The sequence below is a fragment of the Hyperolius riggenbachi genome, chromosome 2 (assembly GCF_040937935.1).
Source record: "Hyperolius riggenbachi isolate aHypRig1 chromosome 2, aHypRig1.pri, whole genome shotgun sequence".
Classification (NCBI taxonomy): domain Eukaryota; kingdom Metazoa; phylum Chordata; class Amphibia; order Anura; family Hyperoliidae; genus Hyperolius; species Hyperolius riggenbachi.
Window position 1 is genome coordinate 41641796 of NC_090647.1, and position 20657 is coordinate 41662452.

A 20657-nucleotide genomic window follows, 5' to 3' on the forward strand; every position below is an offset into this window, starting at 1 on the left:
TCCATATTTGTGCCCACTGGGTATCTGATATTTCATAATTTAGATCACTAGCCCATTTTAATTGATAACTTTTTTTCTCTGAAATCAGTGGGAGTAGAAACATTTTATAGATCACAGATATGGATTTTGATATCCCTCCCTCTTTGATAAAGAGTTTTTCCAATGTGGTCATTGGTGGGATAAAATTGTTTTTCCAGTTCTGTGATATATAGTGTTGCAATTGAATGGTGCGGAATACTTCAGAGGGTGGGGGATTTATGGTAGATTGTATGGTGCCTCTCCCTTTCTGTAGGATATCGAGGAAGCAGTTGAATTTGTTCTCCGTCCACCAGGAGTAGTACCGTGGATCGGTACCTGGACTAAAGTCAGGATTTCTGGTTATAGTAGCTAGGGGAGAGTTTACTGAAATAAACTTAAACTTGAAACGTAGCATGTTCCAAGTTTTGAATGCATAGGATATAATTGGGTTGTTCGAGTGTAAAATGGACTTCGGTATCTCTTTGAACCAAATTGCATCTTGTATTCTAAAGGGAGTTATAAATGTGTTCTCTATTTCCCTCCATTGTGAGGAGTGGTCTTTAAATGTCGCACTTAAGAGTTGGGAAATCCTGGCCGCCTTGAGGAATTTTTGTAAGTGGGGTACTCCTAACCCCCCATCTAGTTTATGTCTGTACATAATGGATGCTGCGATACGTGATTTCCTCTTATTCCAGATGAATCTCGAAATGTCTGATTGCAGCTTCTGTAGGTAGGAGGGAGGGATTTCAATTGGTAGGGATCTGAACAGGTAGAGCAGTTTGGGGAGGATTATCATTTTAATGGAGGTTATCCTGCCTAACCAAGATATGTGTAAGTTCTCCCAGGATAGGAGTTTAGCTCTTAGTTTCTTCAGCAAAGGTAAATAATTTTGGTCATATAAAGCTTTTATTGAGTTTGTGATCTGAATTCCTAAGTATTTTAATTTACTGCTTCTCCATATAAATTGAAAGTTTCCTCTGATCTGGAGTTCTAATTTTGGAGTGAAATTTAGTGATAAGGCCTCTGTTTTGTCCTGATTGCCTATGAGGCCAGATGCCAGGCCAAAGGTTTTAAAGAGAACCCGAGGTGGGTTTGAAGAATATTATCTGCATACAGAGGCTGGATCTGCCTATACAGCCCAGCCTCTGTTGCTATCCCAAACTCTCCTAAGGTCCCCCTGCACTCTGCAATCCCTCATAAATCACAGCCACGCTGCTGACAAACAGCTTGTCAGAGCTGGCTGTGTTTATCTCTATAGTGTCAGTCTGCTGCTCTCCCCGCCTCCTGCAGAACTCCAGTCCCCGCCTGCATCCCTTCCCTCCCTGCTGATTGGAGGGAAGGGACAGGGGCAGGGACCGGAGCTATGCAGGAGGCGGGGGAGCAGCTGAGACTGACACTACAGATGTAAACAGAGCCTCACAGCATGGCTGTGATTTATAAGGGATTGCAGAGTGCAGGGGGACCTTAGTGTGGTTTGGGATAGCAACAGAGGCTGGGCTGTATAGGCAGATCCAGCCTCTGTATGCAGATAGCAGTCTTTTAAAACACCTCGGGTTCTCTTTAAGGGTGTGGAGAACATTAGGTAGGGATGTGATAGGGTCTGTCACAGTCAGTAGAAGATCATCTGCAAAGGCACTGCATTTATATGTATTTGTGCCTATTTGGATTCCTTGTATTGAGGAGTTATTTCTTATCGACTCCAGTAGTGTTTCAAATGCTAGTACGAAAAGGGCGGGGGACAGGGGGCAGCCCTGTCTCGTCCCCCTTCTAATTAGAAAGGGATCTGAGAAGGAGCCTGAGGATAGAATAGAGGCTGATGGGTTGGAATATAAGTTATTAAGGATGTTGATAAAGGGGCCCTGAAATCCATATTTTCCTAGGACAGCATAGAGAAAGTCCCAGTTCAGCGAATCAAAGGCCTTCTCTATGTCTACTGCGAGCAGGAGCATAGGAAGGCTCTTTAGGTTGGCTAGGTGAACAGTATTACAGATTTTTCTTATATTGTCCGTGCCTTGTCTAGTTCTCACGAAACCTACCTGGTCTGACCCAATCAGAGAGGGGAGAAATTTGTTTATTCTATCGGCCAGTAATTTTGTTAATATTTTATGGTCTACATTTATGAGTGAAATAGGTCTGTAATTCTTACACATTGTGTGGTCCCTTCCTTCCTTAGGTATAACCGTGATTGTTGCAATATTTGAGTTCTGGGAGATTTGTTTGCCCTCTCTGATTGAGGAAAGATAAGTGAGAAGCTGGGGCGCGATAATTGTTTGGAAGCTTCTGTAGTACTGTCCATCCAGACCGTCTGGGCCTGGTGCCTTTAGTGGTTTTAGATTGTTGATGACTTTCATAACTTCCTGTAAAGTAAAGGGGGCATTAAGTGATTCTAGCTGATGATGTGTTACTTTTGGAAGATTCATCTGTTTAAGAAAACCACATATAGCATCTGGGGTGGAGGATTTATTGTTAGTATAGAGCTTGGCATAAAATTCTCGGAATAATTCCGCTATTTTAGCTGGATTATGGGTTATTCCTCCCCCGGGAAGTTTAAGTGGGTTAAATCTGGATGCTCTATTTTTACCTGCTAGGAGTCTAGCTAATCTGGTGTTAGCTTTGTTGGCTAAATGATACCTGTTGCTTCCAAGCCATCTAAATGACCTGGCGACCTCCTCTGATCTGATTGCATCCAGTTGTTCTTTTACTGTATTTATCCGTTTCAGGAGAATAATCGAGTTATTTGAATGATAGGACTCCCACATGTGCTGCAGCTGTTGTTCCAGGGCCACCCTATTAGCCTCCTTATCTTTTTTAATAGCTTTGGAGAGGCTGATAAAGTGGCCCCTAATGAATGCCTTGTGGGCATCCCACCAGTTGCTGATTGAGGTATCTTCTGGCTTGTTAATCTGAAAATATTCGGTAAGGTGTGCAGAGATTCTGTTTGCCCATTTGGGATTAGTAAGCAAGAAGGGCGGGATCCTCCATCTAGGGGGATTGTGAGAGTGGCAGGATGTAAGGAAGAGGGTGCTCATAATAGAGTGGTCTGATAGATCCGTGTGAATTATTGAAGCCCCTTTAATTTTGGTTATAAGTTTTTTGGAAGACAGGATGTAGTCCAGTCTCGAGGAGCTATGATGTGGATGGGAAAAGAATGAGTAATCTTTTTTTTTGGGATGATATTCCCTCCACGAATCAATTAGATTAAATTCTTTTAGGAGTCTTATAAAGGATTTGGGAGGTTTAGGTCTCTCTGAGTGTATGGTTGTAGAGTGATAATCTAGTTTAGGGTTTATAACTAAATTCATATCTCCTCCTATGATGATGTTTTGATTATCAAATTTATGCAATATTTCTATAATTTCTTTAAAAAAGGCTCCGTTTTTGGTCGATGGTGCATAGATATTCACTAGTAATATCGGAGATCCCGTTATTTCACCCTCTAAAAACAAATATCTCCCCTCCTTATCAGTAATCTTCTTTTTTAAAGTAAAGGCAGTGTTTTTGTGGAATAAGATAGCAACTCCATTCTTTTTCGCTGTTTGATGGCTAGATAGGTAGAATTCCGGAAAAGTTTTATGCAAAAATTTGGGGTATGATTTCTTGGTGAAGTGGGTCTCCTGTAGCATAACTATTGTGGGGTTTTTTGTTTCATAAAATTTCATGCATTTGGCTCTTTTCATAGGACTGTTAAGTCCTTGTAAGTTATGCGAGAATATTTTCATATTACGTGGGCCAGGGGGAATGTGGTTGCTATCTGAATCCCCAAATATAAAGTGCGAAGTAGAGAGTAATCCTCTGGAAAACCAACATACTCAGATCTGTCTGTATACTTAATCGGTATTATTGCGACTTGCGGGAGTCTGTTCTCATTAATTTCCAAATTACACTTCTTTTGTGGTCTGCATTGGCCCTTATGGGGCCTAAACATATGTCTATACAAAACACTTATAGATATAGTTAAAACTAAGAAAACTATGCTGGACAATCTGCAACTAGCATTGTCTACCACCAATTCAAGCTCTGCATAGAAATGCATTGGTGGGGAAGTGTGGAGCTGCAATTCACGCAGCCCGACCATTGCTCTCATTTATGCTTAAAGTAACCTCCTGAACCTTGGAGAAATTAGTTAAACATGCATACAGTAACTAAAACATCTAAAACATGCCTGCGGAGCTAAAACCTGGGTTAGTCAATTCTAGGCAACTCGTGTGGGGCTCGTATACTTCTTATAGTGCAAACAAGATGACTCAAGAGCACAATCCTGACATAGAAGAAAGGATATAATCCCTAGTGAATCCGTCTATGGAATCCGTGTTATGTCCTGTACGGAAAGCCGGAGTCATAGTTTCTTTTGTAGAGGTAGAGGTACCTATGGCTGTAATTGCTCAGTCATTGTTCAGATCAGACCTTTGGGCTCTAGGTATCTTGGAAGGAGTGAGACGGCTTTCTCTGGATCTCTTATAGTTTGGGTATTGCGCTTCGCGCCAGTCCCTAGAAAGTCTTTTGGACTTCAGTGAGGAGTCCATCGGTGTTTCTTCCACTAAATCCAGGAAGCCATTCTCTTTCAGTGCTTTCAGGCCTTTTTGTAGCGTGTGAATTTGGTATTTCTTAGGTCCCAAATTGAAGTATAACATGAACGGAAATCCCCATTTATATAAAACTGCTCTTTTCTGCAATGCTGCTGTGATAGGTCTCAGTGATCTGCGCTTTGCTAATGTGATGGGGGATAGATCCGGAAAAATTTGTACTTTATGCTCTCCTATGCCGTTCGGGCCCATCTCTCGTGCAGCCTTCATTACTGCTTCTTTCGCCTCTGAGTAATGCATTTTTAATATAATATCCCTGGACCATTCAGCGTTCTTGGGAGCTTTAAGGGCTCTGTGTATCCGATCAAATCTAAGCATTTCATCCGGAATGTCCGGCAGAAGAGCCTTGAAGAGAGCTGTCACAAAGGGTTTAACATCAGTAATGGATTCCGGTACTGACCTTATCCTAATATTCTCTCTTCTCCCTCTATTGTCCATATCCTCCAGCTTATTTTCAGTAAAGTCCAGTCGTTCTTCTTGTGCCTTATTAGCTTTCTGCAGGCTTGTGATGACGTCTACAGCCTCGTCCATTCTGTATTCGAGCTTACTTGTTCGTTCCCCCAGCTCATCTAGCTGTGCAGTTATGGTGGAAACTGCCGTTCTGATCTCGTTCTGAAGTGAGACTTTCAGGCCTGAGAGGAGGTCCGTTATGTCCTTTAGGGAAAAGTCCGTGCGGTGGATTATGTCTGTCTCCTTCTCGGCTTGCCCCTCGGTTTGCTTGTCGGCGGCCATCTTAGCTGAGCCCGTACCACGCGGCCTAAAAAAGTCCAGCGTTCTAGCCGTGGGGTCCTTGGTTTTATTTGCTGCTGAAGACATGCGGGGATTTGGGGAGGTTTTCCCCTTGCGGTACGGTCTCTCCCGGAGCGTCTGGAGTCCGTGGTTCAGGAGTTTATCCGCTTTAGGTCCAGGCTGCGATCGGAGCTCACGGAACTAGCTACTGCATCGCTCCGCGCCGCGCATGCGCCCCTCAGACTCTTGTTTTTTAATGAACAATGGGGTTGGTTCATTTGACAGGCAGCCTATTCTGCCAATCAAAGTGCAAGGATCACGCCCATGAAAGCCATTTGACCTGCCGGGGCTCAGGGCGGGTTCAGTGAAGCGGCCATTATTAGCAAGGAGAACTCGTAAGTTAGCAGCGCACTCTATGCTGCACTACAGCGTAGTGTGCGCATGGCGCATGCTCCTCAGTGCAAGTTAGCAGCGCACTCTACGTTGCACTACCATGCATAGTGTGCGCATAGCGCATGCTCCTCTTAGCGCAAGTTAGCAGCGCACTCTACACTGCACTAGTACGCGTAGTGTGCGCATAGCGCATGCTCTTCTCAGTGCAAGTTAGCAGCGCACTCTATGCTGCACTACCGCGTGTAGTGTGCGCATAGCGCATGCTCCTCTCAGCGCAAGTTAGCAGCGCACTCTACGCTGCAATACCGTGCATAGTGTGCGCATAGCGCATGCCCTTCTCAGCGCAAGTTAGCAGCGCACTGTACGTTGCACTACCATGCATAGTGCGCGCATGGCGCATGCTCCTCAGTGCAAGTTAGCAGCGCACTCTATGCTGCACTACCGCGTGTAGTGTGAGCATAGCGCATGCTTTTCTCAGCGCAAGTTAGCAGCGCACTCTACGCTGCACTACCATGCGTAGTGTGCGCATAGCGCATGCTCCTCTCAGCGCAGCTTAATGAATCAACCACAATGTGCACAAGATATCATTATTTGCAACATACAGAGTTTTGTAAATGACAGATGACCTATTTTTGCTTTTTTATTTTTTAACATTTGGCTGGTTGGGGTTGCAAAATTCTTTTTGAATAGTGGTGATCATAATCAGCTAATTATGATTGCACAAAATTTCATGTAAATGTTTGCAGTTACTCCCATACGTAATTAGGATTCAAAAATTCAATTGATTTTGTGTAATCATTAGTAATTTTGCGTAATTTTAAGCGGTGAATAGCAAAACCCCCATATTATGCTATTGTCATTAAAATTTTTCAAAAAGACCTTGTAGTTTTTTGAGAAATTTGGTCTTAAAAATGAAATAGAAAAATGGTTTATAAACTCAGAAAAAGAACAGTTTAAAAAAACGTTCCTTTGCATTTTTAGGCTTTGTTCACATCTATAATCAAAATCGCTGATGGCAGCGATTTTCGATTTTTTGAGCGTTTTTTTCCCCCCTCCCGAAGCTCCACTGCGCAGTATGATTTTGTGCAAAGCACTTTTGTAAGCACTTTTGCAGAGGGATTTCGTTTTTTCACTACATGTGGCTATATAGTGCTGTTGCCGTCCACTGCCTGTGAATTACACAGCTGCTATGTTCATTTGGCCCTGCCCATGACCCGTCATCACCATGCCCACATTCCAGTGATGACCAATTACCGCTACTGATTCCGCTTTCCGCTAGCGATTTCAGCATTCCGATGCAGATTTTCACAGAAATTTCGCCGACTTTAACTTTTTTTTTCTTTTGTTCCCGCTCTTCTGCTTAACATTCCCTGAAAATGTCCCTAAAGTCGGCAGCATACCGCATATCGGTAATGTGGATTTTCGTATTTTACATTACAGTCAATGGCTGTCGAATTTAGAGGCTAATAGCAAAGCCCCCGTACGTGATAGAAACACCACATTTTCAGGGTATGTTATGCAGAAGAGCTGGAACAAGAGAAAAAAGCTTTCAAAAAGACCTTGTAGTTTTTGAGAAAATCAATGTTAACCTTCCTGGCGGTAACCCCGAACGTAGTTTGGGGCAAGCCGCCCAGGAGGTTTTCTCCGGCCCTGCTCGGCCGATTTTCTTAATTTTTTTTTTGCTGGACGCAGCTAGCACTTTGCTAGCTGCGCCAGCACACTGATCGCCGCCGCCCCGTGCCCGATCGCCGCTATCCGTTGCGGCGCTCGCCCCCCCCCCCCCCCAGACCCCGTGCGCTGCCTGGCCAATCAGTGACAGGCAGCGCCGAGGGGTGGATCGGGACTCCCAATGACGTCACGACGTCGTTGACGTCAGTTACGTCATCCCGCCCCGTCGCCATGGCAACGGGGGAAGCCCTCCAGGAAATCCCGTTCTTTGAACGGGATTTCCTGATCGGAGATCGCCGAAGGCGATCGAAGAGGGCGGGGGGATGCCGCTGAGCAGCGGCTATCTTGTAGCGAGCCCTGGGCTCGCTACATGATTTAAATAAAAAAAAAAAAAAACTGCCGCGCTGCCTCCTGGCGGAATTTTTCATACCGCCAGGAGGGTTAAAGTCCGCGGAAATTTCTGTGAAAATTTCCGCGATTTCCACGACAATCCACCTACCACACTTGTATTACTGATTTCGGAATTCCGATGCGGAAATGCACTGGAACCAGCACCCTCCAGGAGCCGCCCCTGACTGTATACAGTATATCTAGGTTCAGACGCTGCTCTTTAAATGAATGCCATACCATATAATAGCCCAATGCTTCCTCTCAGGCCAATGCATGCTGCGGCTAAGTGTGGCTTTGCTGAGGGTCCGGACGATATTTCAGCACCAGGGTTATTATGCGGTATTTTTAGTGCCGTAATGTTGTACTCTACAGACCTCCCTCTGTCACTTAGCACAATGCACTGTGTGGAGCTGGCATTTCATCACCCGGAGCCCTACTTAATAGTACTTTCACTTTCCCTGCGTTCCATTTAACCTTCAGCAGCACGGCGTCTGTACAGAAAAGGGCACCGCCGCTGAAAAAGTAATACTGCAATTCTTACAGAAAACCTGACACAAGAAGGGTTAGGCACTCACACATTTACAGCTGGTAAATGATTACTGTAGAGTGCATAGATGAGCTTCCCGCGGTTTTTACACGTGTGGCATTTCCTCTCGGCTCTAAAAGATACCCAACAGCATAATAACCTTTAAAGAAAAACATTTATTTATTTTTACAGCTGATACAATTCCATCAATAAATCTGCAGTGTGTCTACTTCCTGCTTTCATGGAAGCAGGCATAGGGTTAAAATCCTGTGTTTACCAATGAGTTCTCTGCCATGGTAGTTAGCTGACACAAGTAAGAGATCAGATTACAACTTGTGATTAGTCACAGAGGAGGGGGAATAAGACAGGCTAAACTCTCTAAATACACACAGGGTGCAGTTCTATTTGTTTTCCTTTGCCAGAGTTTAGGTCAAGGACACCAGAAGTGAGTTATTTCCTTTTATTTTTTTTAACACAAATTTTTTTGGAAGTTTTTCGGTTTGTTGCTCATTTTAATGAGAGCAAATAACAAAATTATAGAATTTTCTTGTCGTTATAGCAACAGAAGAAATAGCAAAAAATGTCCATGTATTTTTCATTATACAGTACAGGTTGCTGTCCTGATGAGGAAAATAACTGAACAGAAATAAGCACAACAAAACAATACCTAATAACAGACACCCCCCCCCCCCCCTGCTATTGCCTTATAATGCACATTGCCTGGCTGTCCTGCTGATCCTCTGCTTCTAATACTTTGAGCCATAGACCCTGAACAAGCATGCAGATCACATATCTTTGACAGCCCATCTCCTCATTAGGGATTCTCAGTATCAGCCGTAACAAATAAAATGTTTTTTTTTTTCTTTAAAGGTTATTATGCTGGTGCTTATCTTGTAGAGCAGAGAGGAAGTCCTGAGTTCAGGTCCACTTTAGAAATTCATATTTGACAAAAATAAGCCCACGCTAACTACATATGACCAGCGGGCATTAAAGGTTTAAAATATCAGAAGAAAGGATGTGGCCTTTTTAAATTGCATAAATAATAAATACATTATTAATTTCAAAAAAAGCCATCTCTAAATTTTGACATATGACTTTTGTCAGTCATGTAGAATTGAAAGAAGCCAAGATGCTTGCTGTATTTTAAAACTTATTTAGGTTGTCATTCATAAAACAACAGAGATGTGTTTTCTTGTGTTGAGGATTTGCCTGAAACGTTTCGTAGCTAATGTCACTTCCTCGGAGACTATACAGAGCGTGGAATTGCGGAAATTTACTGCACTCCACAATTAGGCCACACCAGTGGCAACTGGCAGGGATTGGCAGGAAGGGGGAGAGTGGTATGTGGAATATGTTGTATCCATGTTACTCTTCCCCCACGCTTTATGTGTGCTCATTCCCCCTTTTGGAAAATTACCATCTTGTTTGTCCATTATCTGCATTACCTGCCAGTTGTGTTGCTGATCGAATGCCTCAAAGGAAAGAACTCACCATTTTTCACTGGTGCGACATTCTCTGGTGGACTCAAAGCGCCAGAGCTCCAGCCACTAGGGCATGCTCAGTAGGCATTAGCAGTGTTAGGCAGTCCAGCCCAAGAATTCCTTACTGAACTGGTGCGGGCTTACTGAACAGGAAGAGCTGAGATTCTAACTCTGCCCCTAACCAGCACACTATCCAGCCACTCCAGCGACGGTAATAACAGGTCAGTGCAGGCATGCGATGTTGGTGTAAATGGAACCTCACCACTTATTTGTAATAGGGGGGACTACGTAGTGTATCAATTCAAAGTATATTCACTCAGTTCACCCTTCTATTACATACATTTGGTAAACTTGTACAAATGCAGTTGTATTGTTGATGAGTGCCTTAAGTCTAATGCCCTTGTGGAGGGTATCATGTTTGTTTCAAAACTGCTTCCGGACCGACGTACTGTATTTTTTGGACTGTAAGACTCACTTTTTCTCCCCCAAAAGTATGAAAAAAGTCACTGCGTCTTATAGTCCAAATGCAGGGAGTTCCTGACTTGTGAACGCCTGCCAATACCAACCTCCAACCTGCTGCAATGTCAGGGACTCCCTGTACTGTGCCCATGCAGGGGAGGACACAGAGGGACAAACAAAGGAGGACACGGGGACACAAAGGGTCATAGAGGAGGACACAAAGGGGCATAGAGGAGAACACAGGGGAACAAACGGAGGACACGGGGACAAACAAAGGAGGACACGGGGACACAAAGGGTCATAGAGGAGGACACAAAGGGGCATAGAGGAGAACACAGGGGGACAAACAGACGACACAGGAGGACACAAAGGGGCATAGAGTAGGACACATGGGGGACACAGGAGGACACAAGGGGGACAGAGGAGAACACAGGGAGACACAAGAGGTACAAAGGGGGCATAATCCACAAGATGCCCCTTCACTATGGATGCACCAGGTTTAGAATATATATATATTTTTTCCCTGGTATTTGTCCTCTAAACCTAGGTACGTCTTATAGTCCGGAAAATGCGGTAGTTGAAATCTACGTAAATCTGCTGGTGGTTGTGTGGCTCTGACAGGACATAGGTTGCATCTGTTCACCGCCGTGTACACACGCCGTCCTCGCATCTGTTCCGTCCCTGCACCCACTCACTCTGCTGTCCCAGTGACAGCAGAGCTTCCGCATCTCGATCAGGAGCCAATTTAACTGGCTGCTGAGTCCTCCTTACCCCGTGATTACTGTGAGCCAATCACAGTAATCACAGGGCACAATAGGGGAAAGGTTGGCTCGGGTCCTCAAGGAGTCAGAGCTGTCCGGTCCAGAAAGGGTTAAGTAGGTGAAATAAAATAACAACTTTGTATTTGTTGTTCTTGCATTTTTATTCCTTAATTGGTAAGTAAGGTGGTGCCCTTCGTGTCTCAGCGCCGGGACTCTGCGGTCAGACTTCTTAGTCACGCTTAGTCATAGGAGACCCAGAAGCTTATATACGGTAAGCTGTCAGCGATACGAACAGAAAAGGTAACGCCTCCAGCCGAGGAGCTCTTAGTCAGACTTAGTCACAACTAAGAACCGTATGGCCTGTCACCTTTCCTTTTCTTAATGCCGACGGTTTAATGACTTTTCTGGATTCCCTGGGTCATCTGGCTGGACCCCAGTACATGTGTCCGCCTACACGCATGCAAAAAGTGCAGTGGGAGAATGAGGGCACCGGAAATTAACAATATTCCACTATTGGGCAGTGGGAAGTTCCGATATACTCTGTAAAATTCACAAATATTTTACTAACTAAACTTAACCCTATTCTCAAACAGAACCTTCCTTTTACCAATGTCTAACCCTCACCTACCCCCACACCCATCCCTAACCTCAACCGCCACGCTGCCCTCAGCTCTGTTGGTGGGAAGAAAAAGGAGGCAAGATTAATTTATTGTATGACTGCGCACTAAACTGTTGAAGCTGTGCAGTGCTGAATTGTAAAAAATGGCCTGGTCACTAGGGGAGTGTAAGCCTGTGGTCCTCAAGTGGTTAAATGTATCACAGTTCAGTAATGTCGTCATCTTTTTTGTAGGTCCTCTGCTCTCTAAATGAGAAGTGTAATTACTACAGATGTAAAAATCAGGGGCAGTTTTACATATAATGAGGCCCTGGGCATAAAAGAATGTGTTGCCCTGTACATTCTCATAGTGTACAGCAAGAGTTGTGACCTCTACAGTCGCTGACTTGTGAGACCCGGGGGGGGGGGGGGGGGCGCAGGGCAATAGCCCAGTTTTGATTCTACGGAAGCATCTTCCCAATCACATAACAATTAGGGATGCTCATTCGCATTCCACGGAATTTACATTTCCAGAAATCGGAATTCTGCGGAAATCCCGTTTACCACAACACAGTAATATTACCCAAATCACAGAACTTGGCGTGACATGACTATGTACTCTGTAAAGTGCCACAGAAGATGTCAGTGCTACAGTGGTGTGAAAAACTATTTGCCCCCTTCCTGATTTCTTATTCTTTTGCATGTTTGTCACACTTAAATGTTTCTGCTCATCAAAAACCATTAACTATTAGTCAAAGATAACATAATTGAACACAAAATGCAGTTTTAAATGATGGTTTTTATTATTTAGTGAGAAAAAAAACTCCAAATCTACATGGCCCTGTGTGAAAAAGTGATTGCCCCCCTTGTTAAAAAATAACTTAACTGTGGTTTATCACACCTGAGTTCAATTTCTGTAGTCACCCCCAGGCCTGATTACTGCCACACCTGTTTCAATCAAGAAATCACTTAAATAGGAGCTATCTGACACAGAGAAGTAGACCAAAAGCACCTCAAAAGCTAGACATCATGCCAAGATCCAAAGAAATTCAGGAACAAATGAGAACAAAGTATTGTAATTGAGATCTATCAGTCTGGTAAAGGTTATAAAGCCATTTCTAAAGCTTTGGGACTCCAGCGAACCACAGTGAGAGCCATTATCCACAAATGGCAAAAACATGGAACTGTGATAAACCTTCCCAGGAGTGGCTGGCCGACCAAAATTACCCCAAGAGCGCAGAGAAAACTCATCCGAGAGGCCACAAAAGACCCCAGGACAACATTTAAAGAACTGCAGGCCTTACTTGCCTCAATTAAGGTCATTGTTCATGACTCCACCATAAGAAAGAGACTGAACAAAAACGGTCTGCATGGCAGATATCCAAGGCGCAAACCACTTTTAAGCAAAAAGAGCATTAAGGCTCATCTCAATTTTGCTAAAAAAACATCTCAATGATTGGCAAGACTTTTGGGAAAATACCTTGTGGACCGACGAGACAAAAGTTGAACTTTTTGGAAGGTGCGTGTCCCGTTACATCTGGCGTAGAAGTAACACAGCATTTCAGCAAAAGAACACCATACCAACAGTAAAATATGGTGGTGGAAGTGTGATGGTCTGGGGTTGTTTTGCTGCTTCAGGACCTGGAAGGCTTGCTGTGATAGATGGAACCATGAATTCTACTGTCTACCAAAAAATCCTGAAGGAGAATGTCCGGCCATCTGTTCGTCAACTCAAGCTGAAGCGATCTTGGGTGCTGCAGCAGGACAATGACGCAAAACACACCAGCAAATTCACCTCTGAATGGCTGAAGAAAAACAAAATGAAGACTTTGGAGTGGCCTAGTCAAAGTCCCGACCTGAATCCTATTGAGATGTTGTGGCATGACCTTAAAAAGGCGGCTCATGCTAGAAAACCCTCAAATAAAGCTGAATTACAACAATTCTGCAAAGATGAGTGGGCCAAAATTCCTCCAGAGCGCTGTAAAAGACTTGTTGTAAGTTATCGCAAACGCTTGATTGCAGTTATTGCTGCTAAGGGTGGCCCAACCAGTTATTAGGTTCAGGGGGCAATTTCTTTTTCACACAGGGCCATGTAGGTTTTGAGTTATTTTTCTCACTAAATAATAAAAAACATCATTTAAAACTGCATTTTGTGTTCAATTATGTTATCTTTGACTAATAGTTAATGATTTTTGATGAGCATAAACATTTAAGTGTGACAAACATGCAAAAGAATAAGAAATCAGGAAGGGGGCAAATAGTTTTTCACACCACTGTATATAAATACATAATAATAATACGGTAGGACATTAGACTAATGACTATGGTAGGATTAGACTGTGACCTCTTCTGAGTACAGTCAGTGACATGACTATGTACTCTGTAAAGTGCTGCAGAAGATGTCCGTGCTACATGAATACATAATAATAATATGGTAGGACATTGGACTATGACTATAGTAGGGATTAGACTGTGAGCTACTCTGAGGACAGTCAGTGACATGACTATGTACTCTGTAATGTGCTGCAGAAGATGTCAGTGCTATATAAATACATAATAATTATATGATAGGACATTGGACTATGACTATAGTAGGGATTAGATTGTGAGCTCCTCTGATGACAGTCAGTGACATGGCTGTGTACTCTGTAATGTGCTGCAGAAGATGTCAGTGCTATATCCCGGTAAATACTAAATGATCTATTTAGAACATACACACTCCATGCAGATGTTTCCTGGCCTGGTTCAGACCAGGGACATCCTCTCGTACTCTGCTCTATGATCTGAATCAGCATTTTCTATCCTCCGCCTATGCATTCCTGTGCCTTGGCATATAAGCTGAACCGAGGCCGCAGCCATTTCCATTCCTGTCAATCTCCCGATACCTCAGCTCAGAGTAATAATGTGATTTCACCCTGATCACACGCTTCCCCTGGCATCCCGTCAAGTTCAATCTTACCGATGGGTCCTTTAACGGAAAAAAAGTGCATTTAGCGCTGACAGTGCGCATAATAAACTGCCTCTAATGAATCAACCGGCACATCTGCTCAGTCGCTAAAAAAAAAAAAAATGTTCCTTATTTATAGCTCTAAGCTGTGGTCATGTTTGAGGCTCGCTAGTGCCTACTCTGCTCTGCAGGGGAACGTCAGTCCACAACACCCCCCCCCCCCCCCCCCTTCTTTCCGCTTTGCAATCTCTCTCCTGGATGCTCCAGAATTATTCTTTGGCTTTGATCTGTCAGACAATGCCTGGAAGACTGTTACTGTAAGGGAAGGAGCGGAGAGCTAACTGAACCATGCCATTGCAGTGCTCACCAACCATTGGGGGCATCACTCTATGCATTCAGCTGTCTCTGGCTTGTCGGACGCAGGACTAGCTGCTGCTGTTGCTCCTCTCTCTCTCTCTCTGCTGAAGCCACTGAGCTATGCATACATTTATTTTTCCTTTAAGGGGAAGCGTCCTGTGATTTTTCTTGCGAGGATATATTCTGCAGATTTTTTTTCTTACTCTTGCGTTCACTATGGATTGCAGTAGCTCACTGGCTGTCTCCCAAAGCTGCATTTGCAGTCCAGTAGAATGAAAAATGAAATAGCTGGATAGCTGGATTGGGGAGAAAAAGAATAATAATAATATAACAGGACTCTGGTTTGCAGCGGCGTCCTGTGCTGCCAGCATGCTAATTAGTTCTGGGATACTTTTTTCACCTGCGTTTTTTTAAACGGGGGAAATCCTGACCATTTGTTTAGTCGACTCCGCATCACTGATCCAGCGGCGGAAAAAAAAGAAAAGGGATTCTGGAACGCCTGAATGGAATGCTGCGAGCTGCTGCTGCCTGGTGACGCGAGCATCTGGCTGCTGGTGAATGGCTTAGGAGGCTAGCACTGGCGTTCCCCTGGGTGACCTGCATGGGTGACAGGAGAGGATGGAGGCGCACTGGATCTGAAGGAATGCCCCCCTTTGTAGTTCTGCCACCCCGGACTCACCAATGATTTGCCACTGTAAAGTTGCATGTACCAACAACACTCTGTCATTGATGTTTGGCTGTAAGGTAAGCTTATGGGGGGGACTTTTGTGTCTGCTGCTGTGCCGTTTCTACCCTAAGGCCAGCTAGGCGTGCGTTGCACAGGTTGTACGGGTCCTGGGGTAGAAGTGGTGGGGTAGATAATTGCGTGCTTTGCTGTAGAGACCACATTCCCATAGAAGTTATGTCATTTTTGTACAGAGAACTTCTCCCCTCTTTTTTTACTGGATATGGAATTCCCCATGCTGGTGTGTTACCTTGCATTTTTGGGCAGTGCAGGGGAGTCAATTCGTAAGGGCGGGTTTACTGGTTGAGCCAATGAGGGATCAGCTGTTGCATGAAGCAAGGATTCTGATTGGGGTGCTCTTAGCGATGACTCCACTCTCTCTCTCTCTCTCTCTCTCTCTCTCTCTCTCTCTCTGCTCTGCCTATATCTGTTTATCCATTATCTATACAGGGCCGGGCCGAGGCAGAGGCAAGAGAGGCTCCAGACTCAGGGCGCAGTGTAGGAGGGGGCGCACAACTCACTCAGCTATAATTCCCCTAATGTGTTTGAAGCAGAAAGAAATAAGGAAAGGGGATACATGGCAGTGACTGCAGCCAGATAACTAGAGATTAAGGTGTTGGGGGCCCTGGGGTGCCTCTTAGTCTAATAGCAATCACTGTGTGGCGGCTGGGGTGGGAGGGATGGGAGGCACACTTTGGTGTCTCAGCCTTGGGTGCTGGAGGACCTTGTCCCAGCTCTGTATCTATCTATCTATCTATCTATCTATCTATCTATATATTTATTTGGGTTGAAAAAAGACATACAGTATGTCCATTGAGTTCAACCAGTATAAAGTACAACACCAGCCTGCTCCCTCACATATCCCTGTTGATCCAGAGGAAGGCGGAAAAACCCTTACAAGGCATGGTCCAATTAGCCCCAAAAGGGAGCACATTCCCTCCCGACTCCAGATGGCAATCAGATAAAATCCCTGGATCAACATCATTAGGCATTACCTAGTAATTGTAGCCATGGATGTCTTTCAACGCAAGGAAAGCATCTAAGCCCCCTTTAAATGCAGGTATAGAGTTTGCCATAACTACTTCCTGTGGCAAAAGCTGCAGCGGCTTGGCATTGAACAGTGGCGTAGCAATAGGGGGTGAAGAGGTTGCGACCGCATCAGGGCCCTTGGGCTATAGGGCTCCGATGGGGCCTTCCCTCAAACACAGTATTGGTTCTCTATTGGTCTTGCACCTCTGGCTCTGACACTGCAGGTTTTGGTGCGCCGTATCAATTATTATGTATAGAGTGCTTGGGGGGCCCCATGTAAAACTTGCACCGGGGCCCAGAGCTTCTTAGCTATGCCACTGGCATTGTACATGATTATTTAGATAAATACATTTGATGTACATGTGTGTGCATGGGAGACACACACGGCTTTATTTGGCAAAATGCAAATTAATATTTAATTTATCTTAGATTGTAAGCTTGCATGGGCAGAGCCTCCTTACCTATTGTTTCTTGAAACTCCTCTTCTCCTATTGTAGAAAATGTTGGCTTGTCACACTTCTTGTACTCCATTTGCCTTATGCTGGGTACACACAATGCAATTTTCTATCCGTTTGATGGGTAATATGACGGGAAGTTGTATAACTTGTACATGTTCAATCTGCTCTCGATTGATAACAGGATCGAATTTCTCGTGATAACATTGGAAAATTGATCCCGTTAGGGAACGAGAGCAGATCAGACATAATGGAAATAATCGACTGATTCTTGTCGATTGGAAGGGAAATTGCCTTGTGTACCCAAAATTATGCACTCTACTCTTTTGTACAGCGCTACGGAAGATGATAGCGCTATATGCTGGGCTGGATTTACCATAAGGCACTGTAGGCACATGCCTACAGGCGCCTGATGATGGAGAGGCAACTCGTTCCCTCCCCCTAGTGCCTCCCTCCCTCTTTTCCTATGCAGAGTCCTGATGAGAGTGTAAATAAGGGGTTACTCACCCAGCTCTCGTCATTCCACTGACGAGATCTCCCTTCGTCAGGGACACCACTTGCTACTTAATACTGAGAGTACCTCTGGCTACCTAATGCTAAGGGGCACCTGTAGCTACTTATGACGGGCAAGGGAAGTAAGGGAGAAGTGACAGCACACTCGCTGTGTCGCTCAGCAGGGTTTGTAGGTTCACGGAGGACGGAGTCTGGGGTGCCAGGATATTTGTGCCTATAGGCTCCAGTGATGTAAATCTGGGCATTGCTATATGAATCAATACCAGTAATAATAATGACTTTCTAAGTAGACACATACGAGGCATGTCCCCCAGCGTGATTGGGACCCGATCCCTCAGGCGACATTGCAGGGCAGAGGCTGTACAGACGTGATGCTTGCCTATTGGCTAGCGACTTGTTCTGATGCTATGTGGGAGGGGCAGAGGGGTGACAGAGGAATGTGGGAGTGATATTGGGGTTGATTCACTAAATTGAGCCACTCAAGCTAAAATCTCAGCGTGCGCTACGCTCGATAATGCTGTGTAGCGTGCACTGGTAACTTCAGGGCTGGCACTACCATAGAGGCAAAGGGGGCAATCGCCCCAGGGCCCCAGAGCCTGTAGGGGTCCCCAAGGTGTCTCCTCCCCAAGGTGTTGCTCCCTGGGCCCTTTACGGAGTCTTTGGCAGAGTAGTGTCTCACCTGTGCTGGTGGGCAGATGATGAGACGCAACACTGCCAAAGGGCCCAGGCGGGAAATTTGGCTGCTACAATGGGCCCCTTAATGCCGCTTTTTGGTCGGGGGTGTCTGTTGGAGGGCCTCTGGGTTAATTTTGCCCTGGGGCCCCACTGTTACTAGAACCGGCTCTGGGTAACTTACATGCGCTCCTTTGAAATAAGGACAGCTCCTTTAATCCAGCCATGAGCCCTGTCGGGTCCAGTGGCTTTCTAGGACGTGATCCCCACACTTTGATTGGCCAAATAGGCTGCCTGTCACTTGTTTAAAAGGAAATAAATATGGCAGCCTGCATATCCCTCTTGTTACAGTTGTCCTTTAAAAGACATGTGAAGTGAAAATAAACTTATGATATAATGATTTGTATGTGTAGTACAGCTAAGAGATAAAACATTAGGAGCAGAGACATGAGTCTAATATTGTTTCCAGTACAGGAAGAGTTAAGAAACTTCACTTATGTATGCAAAAGAGCTTCTCTGAGTTATTGGACCCAACTTGGGTTGTAGACAGTCGTGTTTTCTGAAGCATTTATACATGAAAGAAACAATGAGAGACAGCTTTAGATAAGGTTTTATTGCAGGAGAGTTCAAAGGGTCATTAGCTCTGCTCTGTTTCATACTTTAAAATACGGTGTATGGTTTAACTGCAAATATGACAGAATGATGCAATGTTCTAAAAAGAAAAAAGGTATATAACTGAAAATAAAAATAGGAGACTACTAATGTTCTATCCATACTACACATACAATTCACTATGTCATAAGGTTTGTTTTTTTTCCACTTCAGCTGTCCTTTAAAGAAACTCTGAAGCGAATTTAAAATCTCATTTTTACCTTCCATGTGTATTAAGAAGTATCAGTAGACCTAAAACGCTGCATACCCGCAGCAGAACGAGGGATTTAGACCCCCCAAATCCCGGGGCAAACATCCACAACTTTCTTGGTCGTAGATTTTGCTGCCCGGGGAGGCAGAGCTTTAAGCTGTAGCTCTGCCTCTACTGAAGTCAATCTGCCTGCAGATCTCCGCCTCTCCCCGCCCCTCTCTGTGAAGGAAGACTGAGAGGGGCGGGGAGAGGTGGCGAACGGCGTAGATTGACTACAGTAGAGGCAGAGCTTCAGGGCTAAGCTCTGCCTCAACAAGGAAGCGCTGCCTGGAATTTGCCAATTTGCCAGGAGGATTGGGGGGGGGGGGGGTCTAAACCCCTCGTTCTGCTGCGGGAATGCAGCGTTTTCAGTCTACTGATACTTCTTAACATACAAGGGAGGTAAAAACGAGATTTTAATTTGGCTTCAGAGTCTCTTTAAAATTTGGCTTCTGCAGTATTAGTGGTAAAGCAATGCACTTTTCTGCCAGTGTACGGTAACTGACCTGTCCCACCTGCAGGGGGAGCTCCATAAAAACAAAACTTTCATTTACAATATTTCTTATGTTTCTTATTAATAATAAATTTAATAAATGTAAATGTTGATATAGTGAATCCTATTTTAACAGTAGGTATCCTATATAATAATTTACAAGTGTCCCTGCGTCCCATGTCCCTGTGTCAGTGCTTTTGCACTACTGCGCATGTCCTGCACTGACAGCCATTGGGGCAGCACAGGCCAGGGGGCAGGCCGGGCATGTGTTTGGGCGGGCGTGTGCGCGCGCATGTGCGCTGTAATGCTGCGTTGGCGGTGGTGACAGACCTAGAGCCCTTTTTTTTTAACGGGTTTAGGTCGCCTAGTAATAATACATTTAAACCACTATACATTGATTTTAAAAACAAAAACAAAAAGACTTGTGAATTTTGAATTGTGACTGTCTGGCTGCTTATTATCTCCATCCATTATTATTAGTGTTGCTTGTTGCTGTTGTTTCTGTTGTTATTCTCAGGAGTAGAGAAGGGTGAGGTTATGATACTTCCCCTCCAGCATATCTGGAAGGCTGGTGATGAGGATGATTCAGGTGGCGTCTCATCGCCGCTGCTGCATGATTTGCCATAATTGCTGTTATTATTTGTAAAATGCTGAATGATGTGACATTAGTGAGGGGCTCCTGCAGATGAAGAGTCCTCAGCCAGAGACTTGTGAGGCACGTGTGGCTGTTCCTGCTCTCTTATGCCCCTCAACACTGCAGCAGCTGCTCCTTTACCTGCTGCCAATACAACTACTGCTGTGCTACCAGCCTACTACACATACAGGGATAAGAGCAACGTGTGTGTGTGTGTGTGTGTGTGTGTGTGTGTGTGTGTGTGTGTGTGTGTGTGTGTGTGTGTGTGTATGGTGTGTGTGTGATATGGTGTGTATCTGTGTGGTGTGTGATATGGTGTGTGTGTGTGT

At 44.7% G+C, this 20657-nt stretch overlaps 1 protein-coding gene across 13 annotated transcripts in view; it reads left to right on the forward strand.

Annotated features, from left to right (window-relative positions):
* The window catches only part of DLG2 (discs large MAGUK scaffold protein 2), a 1711631-nt gene that overhangs the window by 700168 nt on the left and 990806 nt on the right, over nucleotides 1–20657 (forward strand). Inside the window, exon 1 of one of the 13 annotated variants that reach the window (XM_068266696.1) lies at nucleotides 14855–15651. The exons of the other annotated variants lie outside the window; for them this stretch is intronic. Coding sequence (XP_068122797.1) covers nucleotides 15589–15651 — 63 coding nt within the window. The 5' untranslated portion in view covers nucleotides 14855–15588. Of the gene's footprint in view, nucleotides 1–14854; nucleotides 15652–20657 lie in introns of those variants that run through there. 13 annotated transcript variants of the gene reach the window in all.